We start from the raw sequence: 21,251 nt of genomic DNA on the forward strand, positions 1-21,251 counted from the left end.
GCTCCGCAGAGACTGAATATGGTAGAGGATTCGTGTGCACAAAAGACATTGGTGGCAAAGATTCTATGCAAGGTAGTTTGCCTAATGATTTGATGAGAACACAAAAATTTTAGACTTTCAAACTTTCCTATATGTCTTATCTATTTCTAAGTGATGTTCCTATTTCATTGTGACAGCTGATCACTGAATGTATCTTTAATGTGACATTGAATTTTGAATGTTTTTAATGTACCAGAAAAAAGTAGCAGAAGTTGCTGAGAGACCTCTTTAGGAAAATCTTTTAGTAAGATGGCCACAAACTAGTTGATTTTTTTTTCTCTTGAATAAAAGTATACCTTGAAGGCACTTTTTCCAATAGAAATACCAGGACCTGATAAAGTTTTCATTCCCTTTCTCTGAGCACCATGCTGGCTTTGAAGTAACTCTTTGTACCCCTCACATACTTGGTGTTACATGCAGCCACCTTTTTCTTTGATCAGTTGCTTGCTTTCGTTCTGGAGTGTGGTTTTTCCCTAACTGTAATAGATAACAACTGTCACTGTAGCTTAGGAAGACCATAGCTGAAAGAGTAAATCTGCTTGATTAACCACAAGGAAGATGAGGCCAAGGGCCTTCACAGTCATGATAGGAATGTTTGTAACCAATGCTTCTCCATCTTCACTGAAGACAAAATACAAAGGGTGGTGTAGCTTTGCAGAGCAAAGGATTGAGGTCAGCTGTGGAGAAGGACTGCCTTCAGTGCACTGCACCACTGAAAGGATTTTCAAAGAGGAGGGCGAGGAGGCTATCTCCAGGTCAGAATCGTCTGTGTGATTTTAGGTTGCATCATAGGCAATCCAAAGGCTTTAATTTGGGCCTAGCAGGGGCAGCTGCCCTCCCCACACCAGTGCATTGCAGTTTTCTGGAGGGAGCTGCAGTCAAGGAGTCAGGGCCCCGTGGACCGGCCATGCTCATGTACTTATCTGCATTCTCCGCCCTAGAGCCTCTGTTCGGGGGCCTCCATTGAGACTCCTTTCTGGGGTGCTATCGGGGTGCTATGGGTGAGGCCTTTTCCCCTACTCTAACTCGGTACTGTTCTACTCCTCTCTGCATCCCCATCCCAACTCCCTGGGCGCATAAGAAGGCAGGAGCCTTTTGTTTGGGGTTCCTGGGCAGTGAGATCATTCTCCTGTCATCTGACCCTTGCCTCCTGCCCTTCCATGGGGGAAATGGAACCCTGGGGAGCTGGCACCTTTCTCCTTTGCCTTTTGCCTGCCCAGTCAGGCACAGGAAGTGAACGGTCTTGATTGCTACTTTCACATTAGCTCCTTGTCCTCCTTGACCACCTAACACCTGGCAGCTCACCCAGAGCTGGCAGCCTGTCTTCTGTGGATGATCCCTATTGTAGCTTTTTATCACCTAAGGAAAGAACTGCCACCTGGAAGCATGCATGTACACATACTTGTGTGCAATATTCATCCACTACTATATTTAACAAATATTTATTGACATCTATGTGCCAGGCACAGAGGACAGGGATATGATGGGCTGGGAGTACAATTCCTACCAAGGCAGAAAAGGTCCCTGCTTATAAGCAGCTAACCTTCTACGGGGAGACTGCAACCAGTGAGCAAACTAATGTGATAATTATAGATTGTTATTGTGTCTTGGAGAGAATAAATGGGATTTTGCGATAGAGATTAAAGAGGGAATCTTCTATAGGTCAAGTAGATGGAGAAGCTTTTCTAAGGAGGTGTTATTGGTACAGAAAGCTGAGGGTTGAGAGGAAGCCAACCCCAAGAAAAGGCTGGGAAAATGTGTTCCCGGCAGAGGACCAGCAGGTGCAAGGGCCCTGAGGTGGGAACATGTTTGGTGTTTCTAGGAACTCAGAAAACCACGCTGCCCTAGTTGTTATGTGTTTTGAATGTTATCTCTGAGTGAGACCTCTTTCCAGAATTTATAAATACTTCGTTTTATTTTTGTATGTATGTATTCCCTTTCTGGTTCTCAAAAGAATTTAGGTGACTGATAAAATTTTAAAAGGATGAATGAAAGAGTTGAGGGCATTAGGACAATGAGAAAATAAAGCGGTAAAGAGTGTAGTTATTTCATAAGGAGATTAATAACTGAAATGGAATTGAGAGGGAAATGTTTGGTTTGAGGAATGCATCAGGTGAAGGTCAGACTCTCTCCTGAGGACAGTATCTGGCCCTTAGCAGGTCAATAGTTGACGGTTGGATGAATAAACTGTCAAGGCAGAGCTGCTTTTGTAAATCTAGGCTTTGGGATGAAGCTCTAAAGAGGAAGTGCTTTGGGTTTGGGGCATTGAGCGGACAGGCCTAAGTGCGGCCTGGCCCACCTCAGAAACCTGAGTTTATTTGCGAGCAGGCCTCTTGCCTGCAACTACAGGTACCAAGCGACCCCTCATTGCCAGTGATATGCCAACACTACATATAGGGAACAAGAGAATAGAGGGAGAAGTAGAAGGAAGAGGATTATATGGAAACCATTAAAAAGATGGGTTTTACTTGTACACTGTTGGTGGGACTCTAAATTGGTACAGCCACTGTGGAAAATAGTATGGAGGTTTCTCAAAAAACTGAAAATAGAACTACCATATGACCCAGCAATTCCACTCTTAGGTATATATCTGAAAAAAACGAAAACTAATTTGGAAAGATACATGCACCTCAGTGTTCAGAGCAACATTATTTACAATTGCCAAGATATGGAAGCAACCTAAGTGTTGATGAACAGATGAATGGATAAACACCCCAGTGGTTCCGATGGCGGTGTGATCACTTTATGGACGGCGTCTCATTGAATCATCAAAATCACCGTGTAAGGTTGGTGGTGTTAGCCCGTTTTAACAAAGAGAAAATGGAACCCAAGGGAGACTAAATAATTTGACTAACATTTTGAAGCTGTGGCTGGTAGAGGCAGGATTTAGACCTCCATCATTCTACTCCAAAATGCATCTCTTTGAAACAAATTAAAAGAAAAACCCTCTGGAATTTGGCCTGAATGGACATAGTTTTTGAGTAATAGGTATACATTTTGCAGGTATTTGCTTATCTGCCTTAAAAAATACATACCTGGGCTTCCCTGGTGGCACAGTGGTTAAGAATCCACCTATCAATGCAGGGGACACGGGTTCGAGCCCTGGTCCAGGAAGATCCCACATGCTGTGGAGCAACTAAGCCCGTGGAGCAACTAAGCCCGTGCACCACAACTACTGAGCCTGCGCGCTAGAGCCCACGTGCCACAACTACTGAAGCCCACACGCCTAGAGCCCGTGCTCCACAACAAGAGAAGCCACTGCAATGAGAAGCCTGCGCACCACAAAGAAAAACAGCCCCCTCTCGCCACAACTAGAGAAAGCCCACGTGCAGCAATGAAGACCCAACGCGGCCAAAAATAAAGAAATAAAAAATAAATAAATTAAAATATATGTACGTGGAACCAACCTGGAGCCCCTTGTTTGGTCTCTCAAATCCCTTCCTCCAGGAACCCGGCACACTAGAGGGCAAAGCACCCCCTTCTGGTGGGGTGAAAGCTGTGTGTGGGCCGCAGAGCTGGGCACTCTCCTGGGCTGTGTGATCGCCCTTCACCCCACTCTGTGCAGACGTTTAGGTGCTCAGGACATTTACAAGATGCTTGTGTTAGTCGTAGGTAACCACGCCTATGTGCTTTGTGCCTCTCAGAAAGGAGAATGTTCTGAGCAAGGTTTTGGTAAAGGAGCAATCCCAAGTTTGGAATGGGCGCACTCCAGAATGTTCTCCACATCAGGGCTCCAGCTGGCTTGGGTCTGGCCACTTGAGACAGTGCCTTGAAGGCACATAACCTCAGGAGCCTCGGTGAGTGACAGTGAGGAGGAGGGTTCATGGTAGCGCAAACGTGGTGATCATGAAACAGGTCTGTTGATGGGTAAGCGTGGTTAGATCTTGCTGTGTTTTCTGTGCCTGCTGCAGGGCATGGGTACAGCTAAGCTTCTGTCAGACGGGGTTCTCTCCTCAGCTGGATCTCTTCCCACACATCTGGTCGTGGGCAGGTGTTTGGAAAATCACGTAATTGCTACTGCAGTGCGGCCTCACACTCCATCCAAATCTAAGACAGGGCTCTTCGATGCAGCTTCCAGAGCAGCCAGGCCAGGATGGAAAGCGTTCTGAGCTGTAAGTACTGTGGCCAGACCCACACACGGGTCCTGGTTCCTGCACGTCCCGGCTGTGTGGTTTGAGGTGAGGCCCTTTACCTCTGTGAGCCTTCACTTCTGGGTCTTTAGGTCCTGATTTGATACGAATCTGAGAATGTGGTGAAGATTCGGCAGGGAAGGCATGGCGTGTCTCTCCTGGGCTCCCACACCCCACACGCTCGCTTGATCCCAGCACCTGCTGGTGACATGTTGTGTTTGAGTTACTTCTCTTCCATCCCACTGAATTTCTTCCGGGGCCGGGTCCAGCTCTTAGCGTTTGTTCCTTTGTTTTTACCCCAGCAGCCAACGCAGTGCTCCACACATTGGTGGTGATTTGGAAAAGTTGAATAAATGAATGACTGTTCAGACAATAAAAGAAGTCGTGCTAGGGAGTGGTGCTGTAATCAACCTCTAGTTTCTTAGAACAAGACAGTGTTTATGCTGTGAATTCAGTTGCACAGTATTATATATGAGAGGCTTTTGGTTAAGGAGAATCATCAAAAATGTGAGCAACTAGGAAAGACTATTTTTTTTTCCATCTTTCTAGAAGAGGGTAGGTCACTCCGTGGGCTTCTGGGCAAACACTAGCTTGTCCTCTGGGGCCCTCCAGCCTTGGATCTCAACTCTCTTTGTTGTTTATTTGAACAGTTTTGTCCCCTTTCCTTCTAGCCCCTTCTATTACATTTGCTGTTTCCCACACGACTAGGCTAATAATAGCTTTGACACAATTCAGAGCGTGAGTCCCTTGTCTTGTTTATCTTTCAATATTCTCATCTCTGTCTGGAATAGCTTCTGATACAGAGTACATGGTCAGTACAGGTTTGTTGCCTGGATGGATGAATAACTGAACACAAGGATGTAAGAATCCTCTTTGTTCTCTGTCTGTCCCCCTCTTCTCTGACTTCTATCAGGTTTTGTCCTGCTTTTATTTATTTATGGTTATTTAAAAAATATTTGACCTCAGGTGCAGAATTAGATTAGATTATGGATTGTTCATGACCCTCAGTTTAAGACGTGCTTTCGTCATTGGTCCTTGCATGATAAGCCTTAATGTGTATGTAGATGGATGGATTTTAAATAGTATAACAAGGGACTTCTCTGGTGGTCCAGCGGTTAAGACTCCACCCTTCCACAGCAGGGGGCATGGGTTCGATCCCTGGTCGGGGAACTGAGATTCCGCATGCCGTGCAGTGCAGCCAAAAAAAAAAAATTTAAATAGTATAATAAGCACCCGTGAACTTGCTACCAAAACTCAAAATAGGGCCTTAGCAATAACTTATGTCTAACCATATGGTTTCCCCACCTCCCATCTCTCTTTTTCTCTCAATCTGGGGTAACCATCATCCTGAATCCTTTGTTAATTTCTCCTTTGCTTTCCTTTCTATATAGTTTTTTTTTAAACATCTTTATTAGAGTATAATTGCTTTACAATGGTGTGTTAGTTTCTGCTTTATAACATAGTGAATCAGTTATACATATACATATGTTCCCATATCTCTTCCCTCTTGCATCTCCCTCCCTCCCACCCTCCCTATCCCACCCCTCTAGGTGGTCACAAAGCACCGAGCTGATCTCCCTGTGCTATGCGGCTGCTTCCCACTAGCTATCTATTTTATGTTTGGTAGTGTATATATGTCCATGCCACTCTCTCACCCTGTCACATCTTACCCCTCCCCCTCCCCATATCCTCAAGTCCATTCTCTAGTAGGTCTGTGTCTTTATTCCCGTCTTGCCACTAGGTTCTTCATGACCTTTTTTTTTTTTTTTTCCTTAGATTCCATATATATGTGTTAGCATACTGTATTTGTTTTTCTCTTTCTGACTTACTTCACTCTGTATGACAGACTCTAACTCCATCCACCTCACTACAAATACCTCCATCTCGTTTCTTTTTATGGCTGAGTAATATTCCATTGTATATATGTGCCGCATCTTCTTTATCCATTCATCCGATGATGGACACTTAGGTTGCTTCCATGTCCTGGCTATTGTAAATAGAGCTGCAATGAACATTTTGGTACATGACTCTTTTTGAATTATGGTTTTCTCAGGGTATATGCCCAGTAGTGGGATTGCTGGGTCGTATGGTAGTTCTATTTTTAGTTTTTTAAGGAACCTCCATACTCTTCTCCATAGTGGCTGTATCAATTTACATTCCCACCAACAGTGCAAGAGTGTTCCCTTTTCTCCACACCCTCTCCAGCATTTACTGTTTCTAGATTTTTTGATGATGGCCATTCTGACCGGTGTGAGATGATATCTCATTGTAGTTTTGATTTGCATTTCTCTAATGATTAATGATGTTGAGCATTCTTTCATGTGTCTGTTGGCCATCTGTATATCTTCTTTGGAGAAATGTCTATTTAGGTCTTCTGCCCATTTTTGGATTGGGTTGTTTGTTTTTTTGTTATTGAGCTGCATGAGCTGCTTGTAAATCTTGGAGATTAATCCTTTGTCAGTTGCTTCATTTGCAAATATTCTCTCCCATTCTGAGGGTTGTCTTTTGGTCTTGTTTATGGTTTCCTTTGCTGTGCAAAAGCTTTTAAGTTTCATTAGGTCCCATTTGTTTATTTGTGTTTTTATTTCCATTTCTCTAGGAGTTGGGTCAAAAAGGATCTTGCTGTGATTTATGTCATAGAGTGTTCTGCCTATGTTTTCCTCTAAGAGTTTGATAGTTCTATATAGTTTTTATTACATCTATATGCATATTCCTAAAAAGTAAGTGCTTTTCATTTTGGTTGTTCTTAACTGTATAAAAAGTATATCATTGTTGAATGTTATATTGCTAAGATTCATCTGTATTGTTGCATGTTGCTGTGTATATTCATTTACCCATCATTGTTCAGGTATTCATTTGTTGTGTGACTATACCTCTGTTGATTCGTTCACACTCCTGTGGCTGGGTAATTAGGTTACTCCCAGGATTTTGTTCTTGTGAACAGTGCTGCCATGTGTATTCTTAAACATGATGCATCAAGTTTGTGCAAAAGTTTCTTTTTAGGTTGTGAGCTCGAGGGTAGAATTCTTGGGTTATAGGAAATGTGAATTTTCAACTTTAGGAGGTAATGTCAAAATAGTTCCCAAAGTCTTTGCACCAATTCATACTCCTACCACACCCTTTCCAATTCTTGTTATCCTCAAACTTTAAATTTGGGCCTATTGATTGGGTATAAAAAACAGTATTACACTGTGGTCTGCTCTGATCACTAGTGATGGTAATGGTGAACATTTCTTCAAATGTTTATCGACAAATGTGTTTCCTGTTGTGTAAAATGCGTTTTCTTTCTTTTGCTCATTTTTTCTATTGAATTGTTTATACTTTCCTTATTGATTTGTAGGAGTTTGATATGTATTTCTGATGAGAACGCCTTGTTGATTTTGTGCTCTTTGTTCAGTTATTGGTTCTTGTGTAACAAACCATCCCCAAACTTAGTGGTTTAAAACAAAAACAATGTTTTTCCTATAATTGTGTGGGATGACTGGGCTCAGCTGGGCGGTTCTTCTCCTCCATGTGTTGTCAGCTGGGGTGACTCACTGAGTTGTAGTCGGCAGCTGGCTAGGGTAGACTGGACAGTCCAGGGCTTCACTAACATGCCGGGTGCCCCTGTGTTCTCCCATATGTCCTCTCCACTTGGTTAGCTTGGGCTTTCTCATGGCGTGGTGATTGGGAGTGGTTGAACTTCTTACTTGGAGGCTGTCTTCCAAGAGGAAGGAAGTAGAATCTGTCAGTCCTCTTAAGGCCTCTGCTTGAAAATCCCAGAATGATGCTTCTGCTACAGCAAAGCAGATAATAAAGTCAGTCTGGATTCCAGGGGAGACAATAACCTCCAGGGTAAATAGCCTCCACCTGTTGATAGGGGGAGCAGCAGACACACACAGAGAAGGAATTGATGGCAGCCATCATTGGGGATTATCTGCCACTTGTGTATTGTGACTATCACTCAGTTATTAATTTTTCTTTCTGCTTCTTGAAGGTGCCTTTGATGAACCAGTGTTCTTAATTTTTAAAAATTAATTAATCAATTTTTGGGGGGAGAGAAATGATTTTATTGTTTAACATTAATTTCTTTTTTAAAAAATAATTGAAACATAGTTGATTTACAATGTTTCAGGTGTACAGCAAGGTGATTCAATTATACATATATATATATACACACATATATATATTTTTTCAGATTCTTATCCATTATAGGTTATTATAAGATATTGAATATAGTTTACTGTGTTCTACAGTAGGTCCCTGTTGTTTATCTATTTTATATATAGTAGTGTGTATCTGCCCAAATTTCCAATTTATCTCTCCCCAATTCCCCTTTGTTAATCACAAGTTTGTTTTCTATGTCTGTGAGTCTATTTCTGTAAGTAAGTTCATTTGTATCATTTTTTTAGATTCCATGTGTAAGTGATATCATATTTGTCTTTCTCTGTCTGACTTCTTCACTTAGTATGATAGTCTCTAGGTCCATCCATGTTGCTGCAAATGGCATTATTTCACTCTTTTTTATGGCTGAGTAGTATTCCATTTTATATATATATCACATCTTTATCCATTCATCTGTTGATGGACCCAATGTTCTTAATTTTAATGTAGTCAAATCTGTCTCTGACTTTGTGGTCAATGCTTTCTGAATCTTGTTTAAGAACTCATTCCTTTCTCCAAATTCTTAAAGGTATTCACCTTTATTTTCCACTGAGAGATTTTAAACTTCTATTTCTAATGGTAAGTCCTTAATTCATCTATAACAACAAAAAAAGAACATCTCCATTCCTCATATCTATACTCTGGAGATGGAGATGAATGTAGATTATAAGCATCCACATCCTTGGAGGAGATTTGCTTCTATCACATGTAAATCTTCTAAACTTCAAGAAATAATAATTTAATTCCCTCACCAAATAATTAAACTGGTAAAATGATTTCTAAGGAGAAAATGGGAAAAATAAGAATCATCAAAGGGCAAAAATACTCATAAATGTTAATATGTCCTAGCTTAAATAGTTATTAATTATACTTATTATAATAATAAAATTTTATAGAAAGGACTCAAACAATTTTTTGAAAAACCCTGAGGGGTTTATTCCTTTATTGGGCTTCTATGACATTCTAGGCTGAAGTGATATAGGGAAGGCGCAAGACACATGTGGCCTCTGGGCTCGTGAACTGATGGGACTGCATACCCCACGGTGCTGCTTCTGAGTTACAGAAGTATCTTCATGAAGGGTCAAAAGATAAAGTTGTACATAACATATCACCACATATGAAAGAACCCTCTGTAACACACTCGATGAAAACATTCAGCCACACATTTAGTTCCACACCAGGATCGAATTTATCCTTGAGCATTAAAAAATTAACTTCCAAGATGCTTGTCTGGGGCAGAGTTACCCTTTTGTCACAGCACATTTCTGGAGGGGCTGTGGGTCTAAGTTTGCTTCTCTATCCCTCTCCTATGTGGTAGTTATGCCCTTAGATCATTTAATTGGGGAGCAAAGCAGTTCAGTATGTGACATCCACTACTGGATAAGCACGAGGCTTTGAACCAGTTAAAAGTATATTCAATATATAAGAAAGGCCTATGTTCAGCTTTTTGAGTGAAAATGGTGCTAAAATTCATTACAAAAACAAAACAAAAGAGAATCAAGAGAATCTGCCTACTAAAAAAGAGTAATTCAGTAAGAAGATGAGATGATATCAGTAGAATCAGAATTCAGTAGAGATGATAATATCAAATAAATACCACTCCAGGTAAAAATGGATTCCCACTTACCTACTAAATTAACTGCCGACTTCTCACTCCGGTATCCACAGCCCCGCCACATCTCCCCCGCTTACCTTTCAAGTGTAGTTTTCCATTACTTATGCTCTTGTTCAAATGGACCAGCTGGTCTCTGTGCCTTTGCTGGTGCTCGTTCCTCCACCTGGAACACCTTCCTTGTTGACTGCTCACTGACACTTACCAACCTCCTCTCCATCCTCACAGGCAGCTGAAATCCCACCTCTTCCACCCTGCCTTAGACCCAGCGCTCTATACTCTTGCCAAACCTACTTCCTTTATGGTTACTTGTATGCTTATCGCCTCCACTGGGGCTGCGAGCAGGGATCCTCTTTGTATCCCAGGGCTTGACACAGAGCTTGCAGAGGAGGATGTAAAGAGTAAAAAACATTTGCTGAAGGAGAACATCATTGCATCCCAGGCACAACAGGCTCTTCTTAAAGTGTCATACAAGACAAGAAAAACGTAGCTCTAACTGATGGAAGATAAATATAATGTGTATCCTAGAAACACGATAAACAGAGGTATAAACAGGTAATATGGTTTAAGACTGAATGAAAAAAGAGAAAGCCTTACTACTGTCTTCAGAAAACATTATGATGAAATTCAATAGCTGAATTCTCTAAGCTATAGAAAACAGTCTTTGTTTCGATTACCTCTTCTACTAAATTGATAAGAAAAAACTACTTGACAATAAAACAAGAGCTTTATTATTTCAGGGCCAGTTCTGTGACTATTGCAATTCCGAGGACCCCAGGAAAGCACACCCCATCACCAATGCAGTTGATGGATCCGAACTTTGGTGGCAAAGCCCTCCTCTCTCCTCAGGCACGCGATACAACAAAGTCAACGTCACCTTGGATCTGGGGCAGGTGAGTTGGGGCATTTCATCTGGAATGAGGAAAAATTAGTTTGGATCATTGTTTCTGTGGTTATTTCTTTTTTTAATTAATTTTTTATTGGAGTATAGTTGGTTTACAATGTTGTGTTAGTTTCTGCTGTACAGCAAAGTGAATCAGTCATACATATACATATATCCTCTGTGGTTATTTCTGATATAATAATGATTATTTTAAAAACAAACTTCAGTTTCAGTTCACTAATCACTGTGAAACCTGTTACATTAATATTTATGTCCCTCGACACCCAGCACAGTGCCTGTCACGAGGCAGACACCCATACCCATCTATTAAATGAGTTAAAAAATAGTTGTAAGTAGTATCATTGGCAAAGGTATCTTTTATTATTATTTTTGGCTGTGGTAAAGTACACATAACATAAAATTTAACATATTAGCCATTTTTAAGTGTACAGTTCAGTAGTGTTAAACAGATTCACATGGTTGTGAAATCAATCTCCAGAACTCTTTTTTATCTTGCAGAACTGGCCCTCTGTACTTATTAAACACTAACTCCCCATTCTACTTTCTATCTCTATGAATTTGACTACCCTTGGTACCTCATATAAGTGGAATCATACCGTATTTGTCCTTTTGTGACTGGCTTATTTCACTTAGCAGAATGTCTTCAGGGTTCATCCATGTTGCAGCATGTGTCAGAATTTCCTTTCTTTTAAAGGCTGAATAATATTCCATTGTATGGGTATCACATTTTGTTTATCCGTTCATCCATCAATGGACACTTGGGTTGCTTCCACCCTTATGCTATTGTGAATAATGCTACCATGAACATGGGTATGGCAGAGATGTTTTTATAGCATTCTCTTTCCTGGAAATTCTGACTCTGTGGACACTGACTACCATAGTTTTTGTCCTTGTTTGGCCAGCTGGTCCACGAGGGTACCTGACTAAGACCTGTCCTCCTGTGGTAGGCTAAGATGGTCCCCACAATGCTTCCCTCCTGGTATACATGGCCCTCTCTTTTGACTGTGGACAGCACTGGAAATACGGTGGATGTCACTTCCGTGATAAAGTGGCATCATGTGACAAAGATGAAGGGATTTTGCAGATGCATTTAAGGTCCCAAGTCAGCTGCTCAAAAGGGAGACTATCCTGAGGGACCTCTCCTAATTAAGGGAGCTCTTAAAAGTGACTGAGCCCTACCCCAAGGAAGAGATTTGAAACATGAGAAATTTTCCTGCTGATCTTGAAGGGGAAAGCTGCCTGTGGTGATGGCCACGTGGCAAGGACCTAAGAGTGGGTTCTAGAAACTGAGAGAGGCCCCAGCCAACAGCCAGCAAAAAAAGCAGGAACCTCAGTCCTGCAACCATAAGGATCTGGATTCTGCTAACAAGATGTGCAAACTCGGAAGTGGGTCTTCCCAGGCATTTGGTGATTACCTTGATTGCAGCCTTGACCCTGGGCAGAGAACCTGGCCGCATCATGCCCAAACTCCTGACGTAAAGAACTACAAGATAATAAATGGTGTTGTTTTATGCCACTAAGTTTGTGGTAATTTGTTAAACAGCAGTAGAAAATTAATGCACCTTCTTTTTTCCTCCTTCGGACCAGGCAATGCCTCCCATATATTTCACCCTATTCCTTCAATAAATATTTCTTGAGTACCTTCTATGTGCCAGGTACTGTTCTTGGTGTTTGGGATACATAAGCAATACAAAAGGGAAATGCATCCCTCAGACTAGAAATCGAATGATACTGAGATTCCTTCCAATGAACGTGCTATCTTCAGTTTGGTGATAGAAGGGTTTCCCACCTCTTCTGCCCATATGTTTTGTTAAATCAGGCCTCTCCTGAGAATATTTGCACTGTCAGTTTGCATCTGAGATAATTCAGGGAGATCCGTCATGGTGTGAAAGACTCCATAACCCCAGTTTCAACTATGAATTAGTCTTATCCTTCTAGCATTAATTCAGTAGAGATTTTGCCTATAATGACTAGGATTTACCTGTCATACCACTTTTTAAACTGAGGATTTCTGTAGTTAGCTGGGACTTTTAACCCATTAAATGATGTTTACTGAACATACCAGTGCCTTGTGGATTTGCTCTTTTTCCCTTAAGGCTATTTTTTTTTAAAACCTACCTTTTAAAAGTACCCTTTTAGGCTTCCCTGGTGGCGCAGTGGTTGAGAATCTGCCTGCTAATGCAGGGGACACGGGTTCGAGCCCTGGTCTGGGAAGATCCCACATGCCACGGAGCAGCTGGGCCCGTGAGCCACAACTACTGAGCCTGCGCGTCTGGAGCCTGTGCCCCACAACGGCAGGGGCCGCGATAGTGAAAGGCCCGCGCACCGCGATGAAGAGTGGCCCCCGCTTGCCGCAACTAGAGAAAGCCCTTGCACGAACCGAAGACCCAACACAGCCAAAAATAAATAAATAAATAAAGTAGCTATAAAAGTACCCTTTTGATGTATCGAAAAATCCTTTATTAAGATAGATGAATTAAAAAAACACCAGCATAGGAACAATTTAGTAATTTGCTGGTTGCTGACAGACATGAGCCATGGTAAACATCTTCATGAAGACTGTGCCCACCCACCTCCTTCCTGGGTGGGATGCTCCTCGTAGGTGGCTGAGAGTGTGGGTCCTAGGGTCAGCCCACCCCTGTTGCACAGACTTCACTGCTCTCTCTTGCAGTTTCCACATTTGTAAAGTGAGATGATACTAGTGCTCACCTCATAGGATTGCCGTGAGGTTTGAATGAGTTGACTTCTTTGTTTTTAAACCTCTTCAGGCTGGTGTTTTTTTTTTTTTTTTTAATAAATTTATTTATTTATTTATTTATTTATTTATTTTTGGCTGTGTTGGGTCTTCGTTTCTGTGCGAGGGCTTTCTCCAGTTGCAGCGAGCGAGGGCCACTCTTCATCGCGGTGCGCGGGCCTCTCACTGTCGCAGCCTCTCTTGTTACGGAGCACAGGCTCCAGATGCGCAGGCTCAGTAGTTGTGGCTCACGGGCTTAGTTGCTCCGCGGCATGTGGGATCTTCCCAGACCAGGGCTCGAACCCGTGTCCCCTGCCTTGGCAGGCAGATTCTCAACCACTGCGCCACCAGGGAAGCCCCAGGCTGGTGGTTTTTAAGTAAGTTTTTATTTAATAAAATAAAGTGAACTTTAGTAAACACTCATTATTAAAACAGACCGACTCCTAACTTCTGCTCCTCTAGAAAATACTGTATATAATCCTGTAGAAAATACTCTAGAAAAGTCTAGAAGCAGGGAACGCAATATACATTATGTCAGACTGAGGATGTTTCTTTTTCCTTGTGTTGGAGCAGCACGTGCTTTAACAAGCATGTTTTATCTTATAAGAATCATATTTTATGCCCCAGTAGTGGGATCTGTATTTTCTCCTTTTTGCTGGAATTAACCACAAAAGTGTCACTGAGAGGTTAGATTTCATAATTGAATAGCGACCTACACACCTTAGATTTAGGAAGTGCAAATCTTTCTTTTTCTTAGTTTTTTAAATTTATTTTTTAATTGAAGTATAGTTGGTTTACAATGTTGTGTTAATTACTGCTGTACAGCAAAGTGATTCAGTTATACATATATATACATTCTTTTTTTAATCTTCTTTTCCAGTATGGTTTATCATAGGGTATTGAATATAGTTCTCTGTGCTATACAGTAGGACCTTGTTGTTTATCCATCCTGTATATAAAAGCTTACATCTGCTAACCCCAACCTCCCGCTCCATCCCTCCCCAAACCCTTTCCCACTTGGCAACCACCAGTCTGTTCTCTATGTCCATGATTCTGTTTCTGTTTCATAGATAGGTTCATTTGCATCATATTTTAGATTCACATATAAATGATATCATATGGTATTTGTCTTTCTCCTTCTGACTTAAGGAAGTGCGAATCTTGATGCATGGTTGGGAAATAAAATATAGGCCATGAACTTGTTATTACCAAACCACTTTTTTTCTAGCTATTGAGAACTGGAATTTGACTTTGATGTGCTATAGTCAGTTTGACAGCTTACGTTGTCGCGAGGGGGTTACTTTTCTCTGTTGTGTTTTGGACTGCTTGGTGGTTTTCATTGTTGTTTTTCTTGGCCAACACAGTTTGACAAGTGAAAACATTGCCTTCAGGACTTGATCTTGAAGGGCAGTTTTCCTCCTTACAAGGTGGCAAACGTAGGAAGGTTCTGCAATTCTCCAGGGGCAGTGGCATATTCTGGGGCTGTTCAAGTTCATTACATTATATATTACTAATCAGTTTCAGGCTATAGAATAAGAACAGAATGTGTTACTGGAAACTTTCATCTTGTCTGGCCAAGTATAATGAGTTCATTTTGACATTTGAAGCAAAATGTGGATGTCCAGTTTTTAAAAGGGGAATTTTTGGAATGTAGGGACATTTGTTTCTTCCTGGTGGGGCGTGACCTCTGGCGATCTCCCCCTGTGAGATAAGAAGGTGTAGCAATGAGCTTGAGTTACGCTCCTGGATTTCCTTCAGAATCAGAATGAATCTTACTCTGTGGACTCCCTATATTCACTCTGCTTTTCCTCCTCCAGGGTGAGGTATAAGGAAAAACACGTGAATGTGGGTGAGGCAGGGGTTCTCATGGTCCCTTGAAGTCAAGGTGGCCGGGAGGTTGGGAGGGGCTGGATCTCAGGTGGGAAGGAAGAGGGGGACCAGCACAGGGGCAAGACAGGATCCCCAGCAGAACTTGCCTGACTCATGGGTTCCAGGGAACAACAGGAAAACCGTCTCAAGAAGAATTTTAAGGCTTTTACACAACTTGTCATGCCCTCAAGAGTACTGTTTTTAACCTATTAGTAGTAGAAATAAACAAAGACAAAGCAGACAAACACCCCTCCCCCCCAAAACCGAAAAAGGAATGAATGTTTGCCTCAGAGGCTGGAGGTGTGAAAAGATGCCATTGCGCCCTGTTCTGCAGGGTTGCTGGGGAAAGGGGCCTGGCTGGATAAGACAGACCCCTTATCTTATCTTACCGTAGATAAGACAGTCCTTTGGGCCTTGTTAGAGGCAAAGGCTGTGAGGCCAGGCCCTGCCGTCAGCCCTCCGGGACCCTCTGAGTGGGCAGCCCGGACCACAGCTCCTGTGCCCATTCACACATGTACCATCTCCAGGGCCTCCACCTGACTCCCTGAATCCTGCCTGAGGGCTCTTTCCAGGCCCTGGGAGTTTTCTTAGCCTGTGTTTAGTGTAGCTAGCCGTGAAGTGCAGTATTTAATGCCCCCAAGGCAACCCTCAACCCAGAAGAGACAGGAGTTGGTGGAAAATCCCCTCATTTCCCTGCCTCTTCTTGGGACAATTCCAAGGAGCTCTCTTCACAGTTCTTCAGAGTCTCCACCAGGGCGGAGCCCCAGTTGGCCCTGGTGGAATCTGCCTATTAACACCTCAGTCATTGGCTTTTCTCCCTCCTCTGTGTCCCTCTCTCTTCCAATTTATACTTCTTGAGATCAACTCCCAGATCAACTACCTGTACCCAAGTCTTTATCTCAGAATTGGTTTTATTTATTTATTTTTTAAAGTTACTTATTTATTTAGTTTTGGCTGTGTTGGGTTTTTGTTGCTGCGCGCAGGCTTTCTCTAGTTGCGGCGAGCGGGGGCTACTCTTTGTTGCGGTGCGCTGGCTTCTCCTTGTGGTGGCTTCTCTTGTTGCAGAGCACAGGCTCTAGGTGCACAGGCTTCAGTAGTTGTGGCATGTGGGCTCAGTAGTTGTGGCTCATGGGCTGAGTTGCTCCGTGGCACGTGGGATCTTCCCAGACCAGGGCTCAAACCCGTGTCCCCTGCATTGACAGGTGGATTCTTAACCACTGAGCCACCAGGGAAGCCCCAGAATTGGTTTTAGAGAGGACCCAAACTAAGACAGGGAAGAAAGGGGCCGAGACTGAGGTCCAGAAACCCCACTAGGCGTCCACACAAGCAAACACTATGAACAAGTTATTTAAAATGCAGTAAGTAGAAAATCCAGAAAAATGTTTCTAAAGCTCTCAGATTAAGAGTAACGAAGGAAACAGGATTATAATTTTTAAAGAAAAAAAATAGGTCACAGAGAAATTTCCCATTAGTCTACCTATTTTTTCATGAACTCAGCATAGACTGTGAACTCCTCAGAGTCCAGATGCATCTGAGAGTGAATTTAGTATTCAGATGCCTTCTAGGCGCCTTTTTTTTTTTTTTTTTTTCCTGGTCCTCTTCAACTTTTATGAGACTTCGGTGGATGAATCCAAAACATTCTTTGTAGCCCTTGTCAGTTCTGACTCAGATGGGAGGAAGGCCTGGGCTACTTTCTGATTCTTCCTGAGTGTGTGGGTTTGGGGGATTAAATTGGTTCTTGGGTTGCCTGGGTCATTAAGAGTCTGACTCAGTTGGGTCTCTGGGTGGATACAGTTCAATCCAGAAAGCAGATGACTATTGGATTTGACTCAGTCTTCTAGATTTCTAGAATTTCTGGAATTTCTAGGAATTCTCTAGCCTATAAGCTTCAGGAAGCCAGGGACAATGTCTTCTTGTGTTCATTACATGATATTCTGCTCCCAACATCTTGCATAGTGTTCAGCACATAGTAGATGCTCAATAAATGTTTGTCAAGTGAATGTAGAATGAGCCAAGGATGACTCAGGGTCAGTCTGAATTTCCCGGGCATGTAGTACCAGTGGAAGCATACTGCTGTGAGACCAAATCTCTGGGTGGGAGTGGACCGGCATTGGCCCTGTAATTAACTAGAGAGTTGGTTCCACTTATAATACTTGGGTCTCTCTGCAACATCATTTAAGTATTTTAGAGGAATAACACAAGATACAGGTCTTATTCAGAGCAAACTTATAATTAATAAATATTCTATTAATGAATATATAATCATGAGACTCAACCCTTGAAAGCAAATAATTTGTTAGTGGGTAGAAAAATAGGGACTGATAAAATCTCCTGAGCTACTAGGGATGCAATTTTATCCTTTATGCTACTGTAATAACCTAAAAATGGCAATTTGCCTTTGAAGTGCTTTTTAAGGAACTTACACATTAGGAAGAATCTGGCAGTCTGACATTTTGTTTTTATGTGTGAAAAACTCAAAGAAGCTAAGTGGATCCATAGCAACAGAATAGAATCCTAAGATGTCAACTTTGCTAAGTTCTCTGAATCACTATCCCAAACAACATTGGTAATGTATGTTAGTGAATAGATTCCAAGATCTTTAAACACTACTATAGAAAATAATGCCTGGGAAATAGTTTCTGACCTAAAAACGATGTATTCTCTGGCCATGTTGGTTGTTTTCAGTATTTTTTTTCTCAATTGATGTATTCTTTTTTCTCAATATATTTTTCCACCATCTACCCATTTCCTCAAGCCATAAAGTTGAATTAACATTTACTCCATGTATTACTTAAGATTATTACCTAAGGTTACTTAAGATTGACACAGATAGATCTGATGCTACTGGCTAAACACAATGCTGGTTTATTTCTCATTCATGAATAGTTGAAGCGTAACCGATCCTGGCCTGGTCACCCCCTCCAAACAATGGTTCAAAGACCTAGACTAACTAACTATAGAGAAGGCAGGAAACGTAGTCTAGCTGTTGCCCTAGAAGGGAAGCAAGCTTTCTAGTCAGCTAGGCAATCTCTTCTGTGCACTGCAGGTTGCTCCTATCAGTGGTGAAAGCTGATATTGTGTATCTCTTCCCAGCTCTGTATCCACTGACATCAGCCGTGGTGGGAGCATTTACACCACAGGAATTAGCCAATGTTACACATCAAGGCTTCTTTCCAGGAGCTGGTATACCAGCATAGTACTCACTGAGTCTCTTGCACATTCCTGCATTTCCCCCTCCTGGTGCTCCTTACCATCTAATTAATTATTATGTCTTGATTCTTAATATCCTGGAGTCCCGTTCCTCCTCTCATCAATACCATGCTACCCTAGTTTGTCCTTTGACAGCTTTACCTGTGATTAGTCCACCAATCTTCTAACCCGTCTCCCAGCCTCTGCTCTCAGGTCCCTCCCCTAGTTCTGCAGTCACTCATGTGGCAGAAAGATGAGCTGAGAAACAGTAGAAATGACTGAGGTTGGCTGTTTTCCAGGCATCTACCTGTCAATCTCTCTCACTGCTTCCAGAACGCAACAAAGATTTAAACGTGTCATTCTCCCTGATTAACATCCTCTAGTGGCTCCCCATTACTTTCAGAATAAAGTCCAAGTTTCTTGGCATGGCATATAAGTCCCCTGACAGTCTAGCTCCTGCCTTTTCACCAGCTTCTTTCCTAGATGCCACTTCCTCCCGCAGACTCTACGTCACATCAGTAGGGACCTATTGGTAATTCCCTAAACACTCCATGACATTTCCTGCTTTGTGGCCTTGTTTGGGTGCTGTTCATGCTCACCGCCTGGTCTGGTTACCTCCTTCCCAAGGTAACTCAGGTATCACCTGCTGGAAACCTTCCCTGACTGCTTGCTTCCCTCCCTTCTGTTTCTGTTTACCCTGAGGCAGTTGCTACACTCTGTCACGAAGGCTGGGTACACCGTGAGCTCCTGAAGGTCAAGGAGCGTATCATATTCTTCTTTTTCTCCATGGGCCTTAAATGTCCTGGAAGGTCCTACATCCTCAATACATGATGAACTAAATGGAAAGAAACATTTCAATACTATTCTTTTTATAGTATCCCATTTGATTATGTGTCTTGCTCTAACCATGAACAGCTGGGCTCTACTTTTTAAATATCCCTATTTACATTTACATTTGCTAGTTCCCGTATAACCAGCACCACAAGTATAACAGACATAACAGAAAATGAGTTACATATGTTTCCTTCCAAAACATTCAGTAGGCTGTAGTCAGACAACATAAAACCAAGAATCAGAAGCAGGGATAGGAATTGTACTAGAAAGCAGCAACACTTTTCTACCGGAATTTTCTCCCAAACTCTCTATGAATATATGTTAATATGATAAAGTGCTAAACAGAGGTCACCGTGACTTCCTTGGGGCTCTTACCAGGTCACCCTGAGTCCCACACCATTGTGACTCCGGTGTTCAGCTGTGTGCCAGGATTAAGGCCATTGCAGAGTGGCCAGAGGGATCTTTCTTGTCAGGAAGGGTGATAACCAGGGTTTGGCCTCCCATGGGAGGGTGAGATCTGCAGTCCAGGAAGAGGCACTAGAGGGGGTAACCCCCCAGCTGTGGGTCAGCCCCCATAGAATTCGTCTCTCAAAGAGCTAGACGGCAAACATGCACCAGGGTTCATTTCTTGAAAACTCCCTGGATCATGGCTCATGCTGCCGAGAGAAAGATAAACAGAAACAAAGCCCTTGGTACCCTCTAGAAAAGGTTAATCCTCTTTCTTTGAGGGCTGGCCATGCAGTTAAGAAGATAGGAGGAAGATGGCATGCCAAGGCACTGGTATTGAGTTAGGTGGAACTGGGAATTGACCAGAAGGAGAGCCACTTGCTTTCTTGCGAAGGACCCAGGCTGCTGTGCCAGCCTTTGGTCCCAGGGGGGTGGTCAGGGTGAGGAAGAGACTGAGGCATAGAACCCGGGCAGGCTGGGGTTGGAGTGTCCTGGCAGGCCCTCCCCCGTGTGTGTGGGGAGGACTCCCTGCTATGGCTGGAGACACTTGTGAACAGTGTTGGTGAACGTGCTTTGATCCTTGTGAAGCACTAGGCAAACATAGACTAGTACTATCATTACTTAGAGAAATTGTCATTGACACCCCTCCTTCTCTCGTTTTCTAGGCTTCCAATAAGCTTACACTGCCTTATCTCTTCCAAGTGAGTGAAGGATCTATAAATATATTCACAGTAAAGTTCTGGAAACTCAGTACTGATGTTACATCTTCCCAGAACGTTTGCATCTTAAAAAATTATTATCTACATTTGCCATGGAACTAGTACTTCTAGGAATTTATCCTAAGGAAATAATGAGATAAGTGCTTAAAATGTTTAAGCAAAGATATTCTTGGGAGCATTGTTTATAATTACATAACGTGGGAAACCATCTCACGTCCAGTAAAAGGGGACTGATTCATTTAATGGATTAATTGGCAACCATTGGAAGGATGCCACAGAGGGGGTCTTTGTTGATCTGACATAAGTTCATGCTATAGTGTGAAGAAAAAAAAGCAAACTATATGTAAGCTGTATATATAGCGTGGTATGATTTCATTTTCTTTGTGTGTATGAGCAAAGCAAAAAGTCAGGAAAGAGGGAATCGAAAATGCTGAGTGCTTTTTCTGGATGGAGCAATTATTGATTTTTACTTTCTTCTGTGAATCTCCTTTACAGTGTGATTCAGCTGCATGGCTCTGGGTTATTACATGGGTACAAATCTGGCTCTAGAACTTTCCAGCTGTGTGACACTGGGCCCTCTAGTTAATGTCTCGGGGTCAGTTTCTTCATCTGAGATTTGGGGATGAATCTA

The 21,251-nt window shown here is 42.4% G+C and overlaps 1 protein-coding gene across 1 annotated transcript in view; it reads left to right on the forward strand.

Moving 5' to 3' along the window:
* LAMA3 (laminin subunit alpha 3) overlaps positions 1–21,251 on the forward strand; it is a 238,643-nt gene that overhangs the window by 10,066 nt on the left and 207,326 nt on the right. Inside the window, 1 exon segment of the mRNA XM_036874222.1 lies at positions 10,665–10,817. Coding sequence (XP_036730117.1) covers positions 10,665–10,817 — 153 coding nt within the window.

Source organism: Balaenoptera musculus, chromosome 14 (assembly GCF_009873245.2).
Source record: "Balaenoptera musculus isolate JJ_BM4_2016_0621 chromosome 14, mBalMus1.pri.v3, whole genome shotgun sequence".
In the NCBI taxonomy this organism is placed as follows: Eukaryota; Metazoa; Chordata; class Mammalia; order Artiodactyla; family Balaenopteridae; genus Balaenoptera; species Balaenoptera musculus.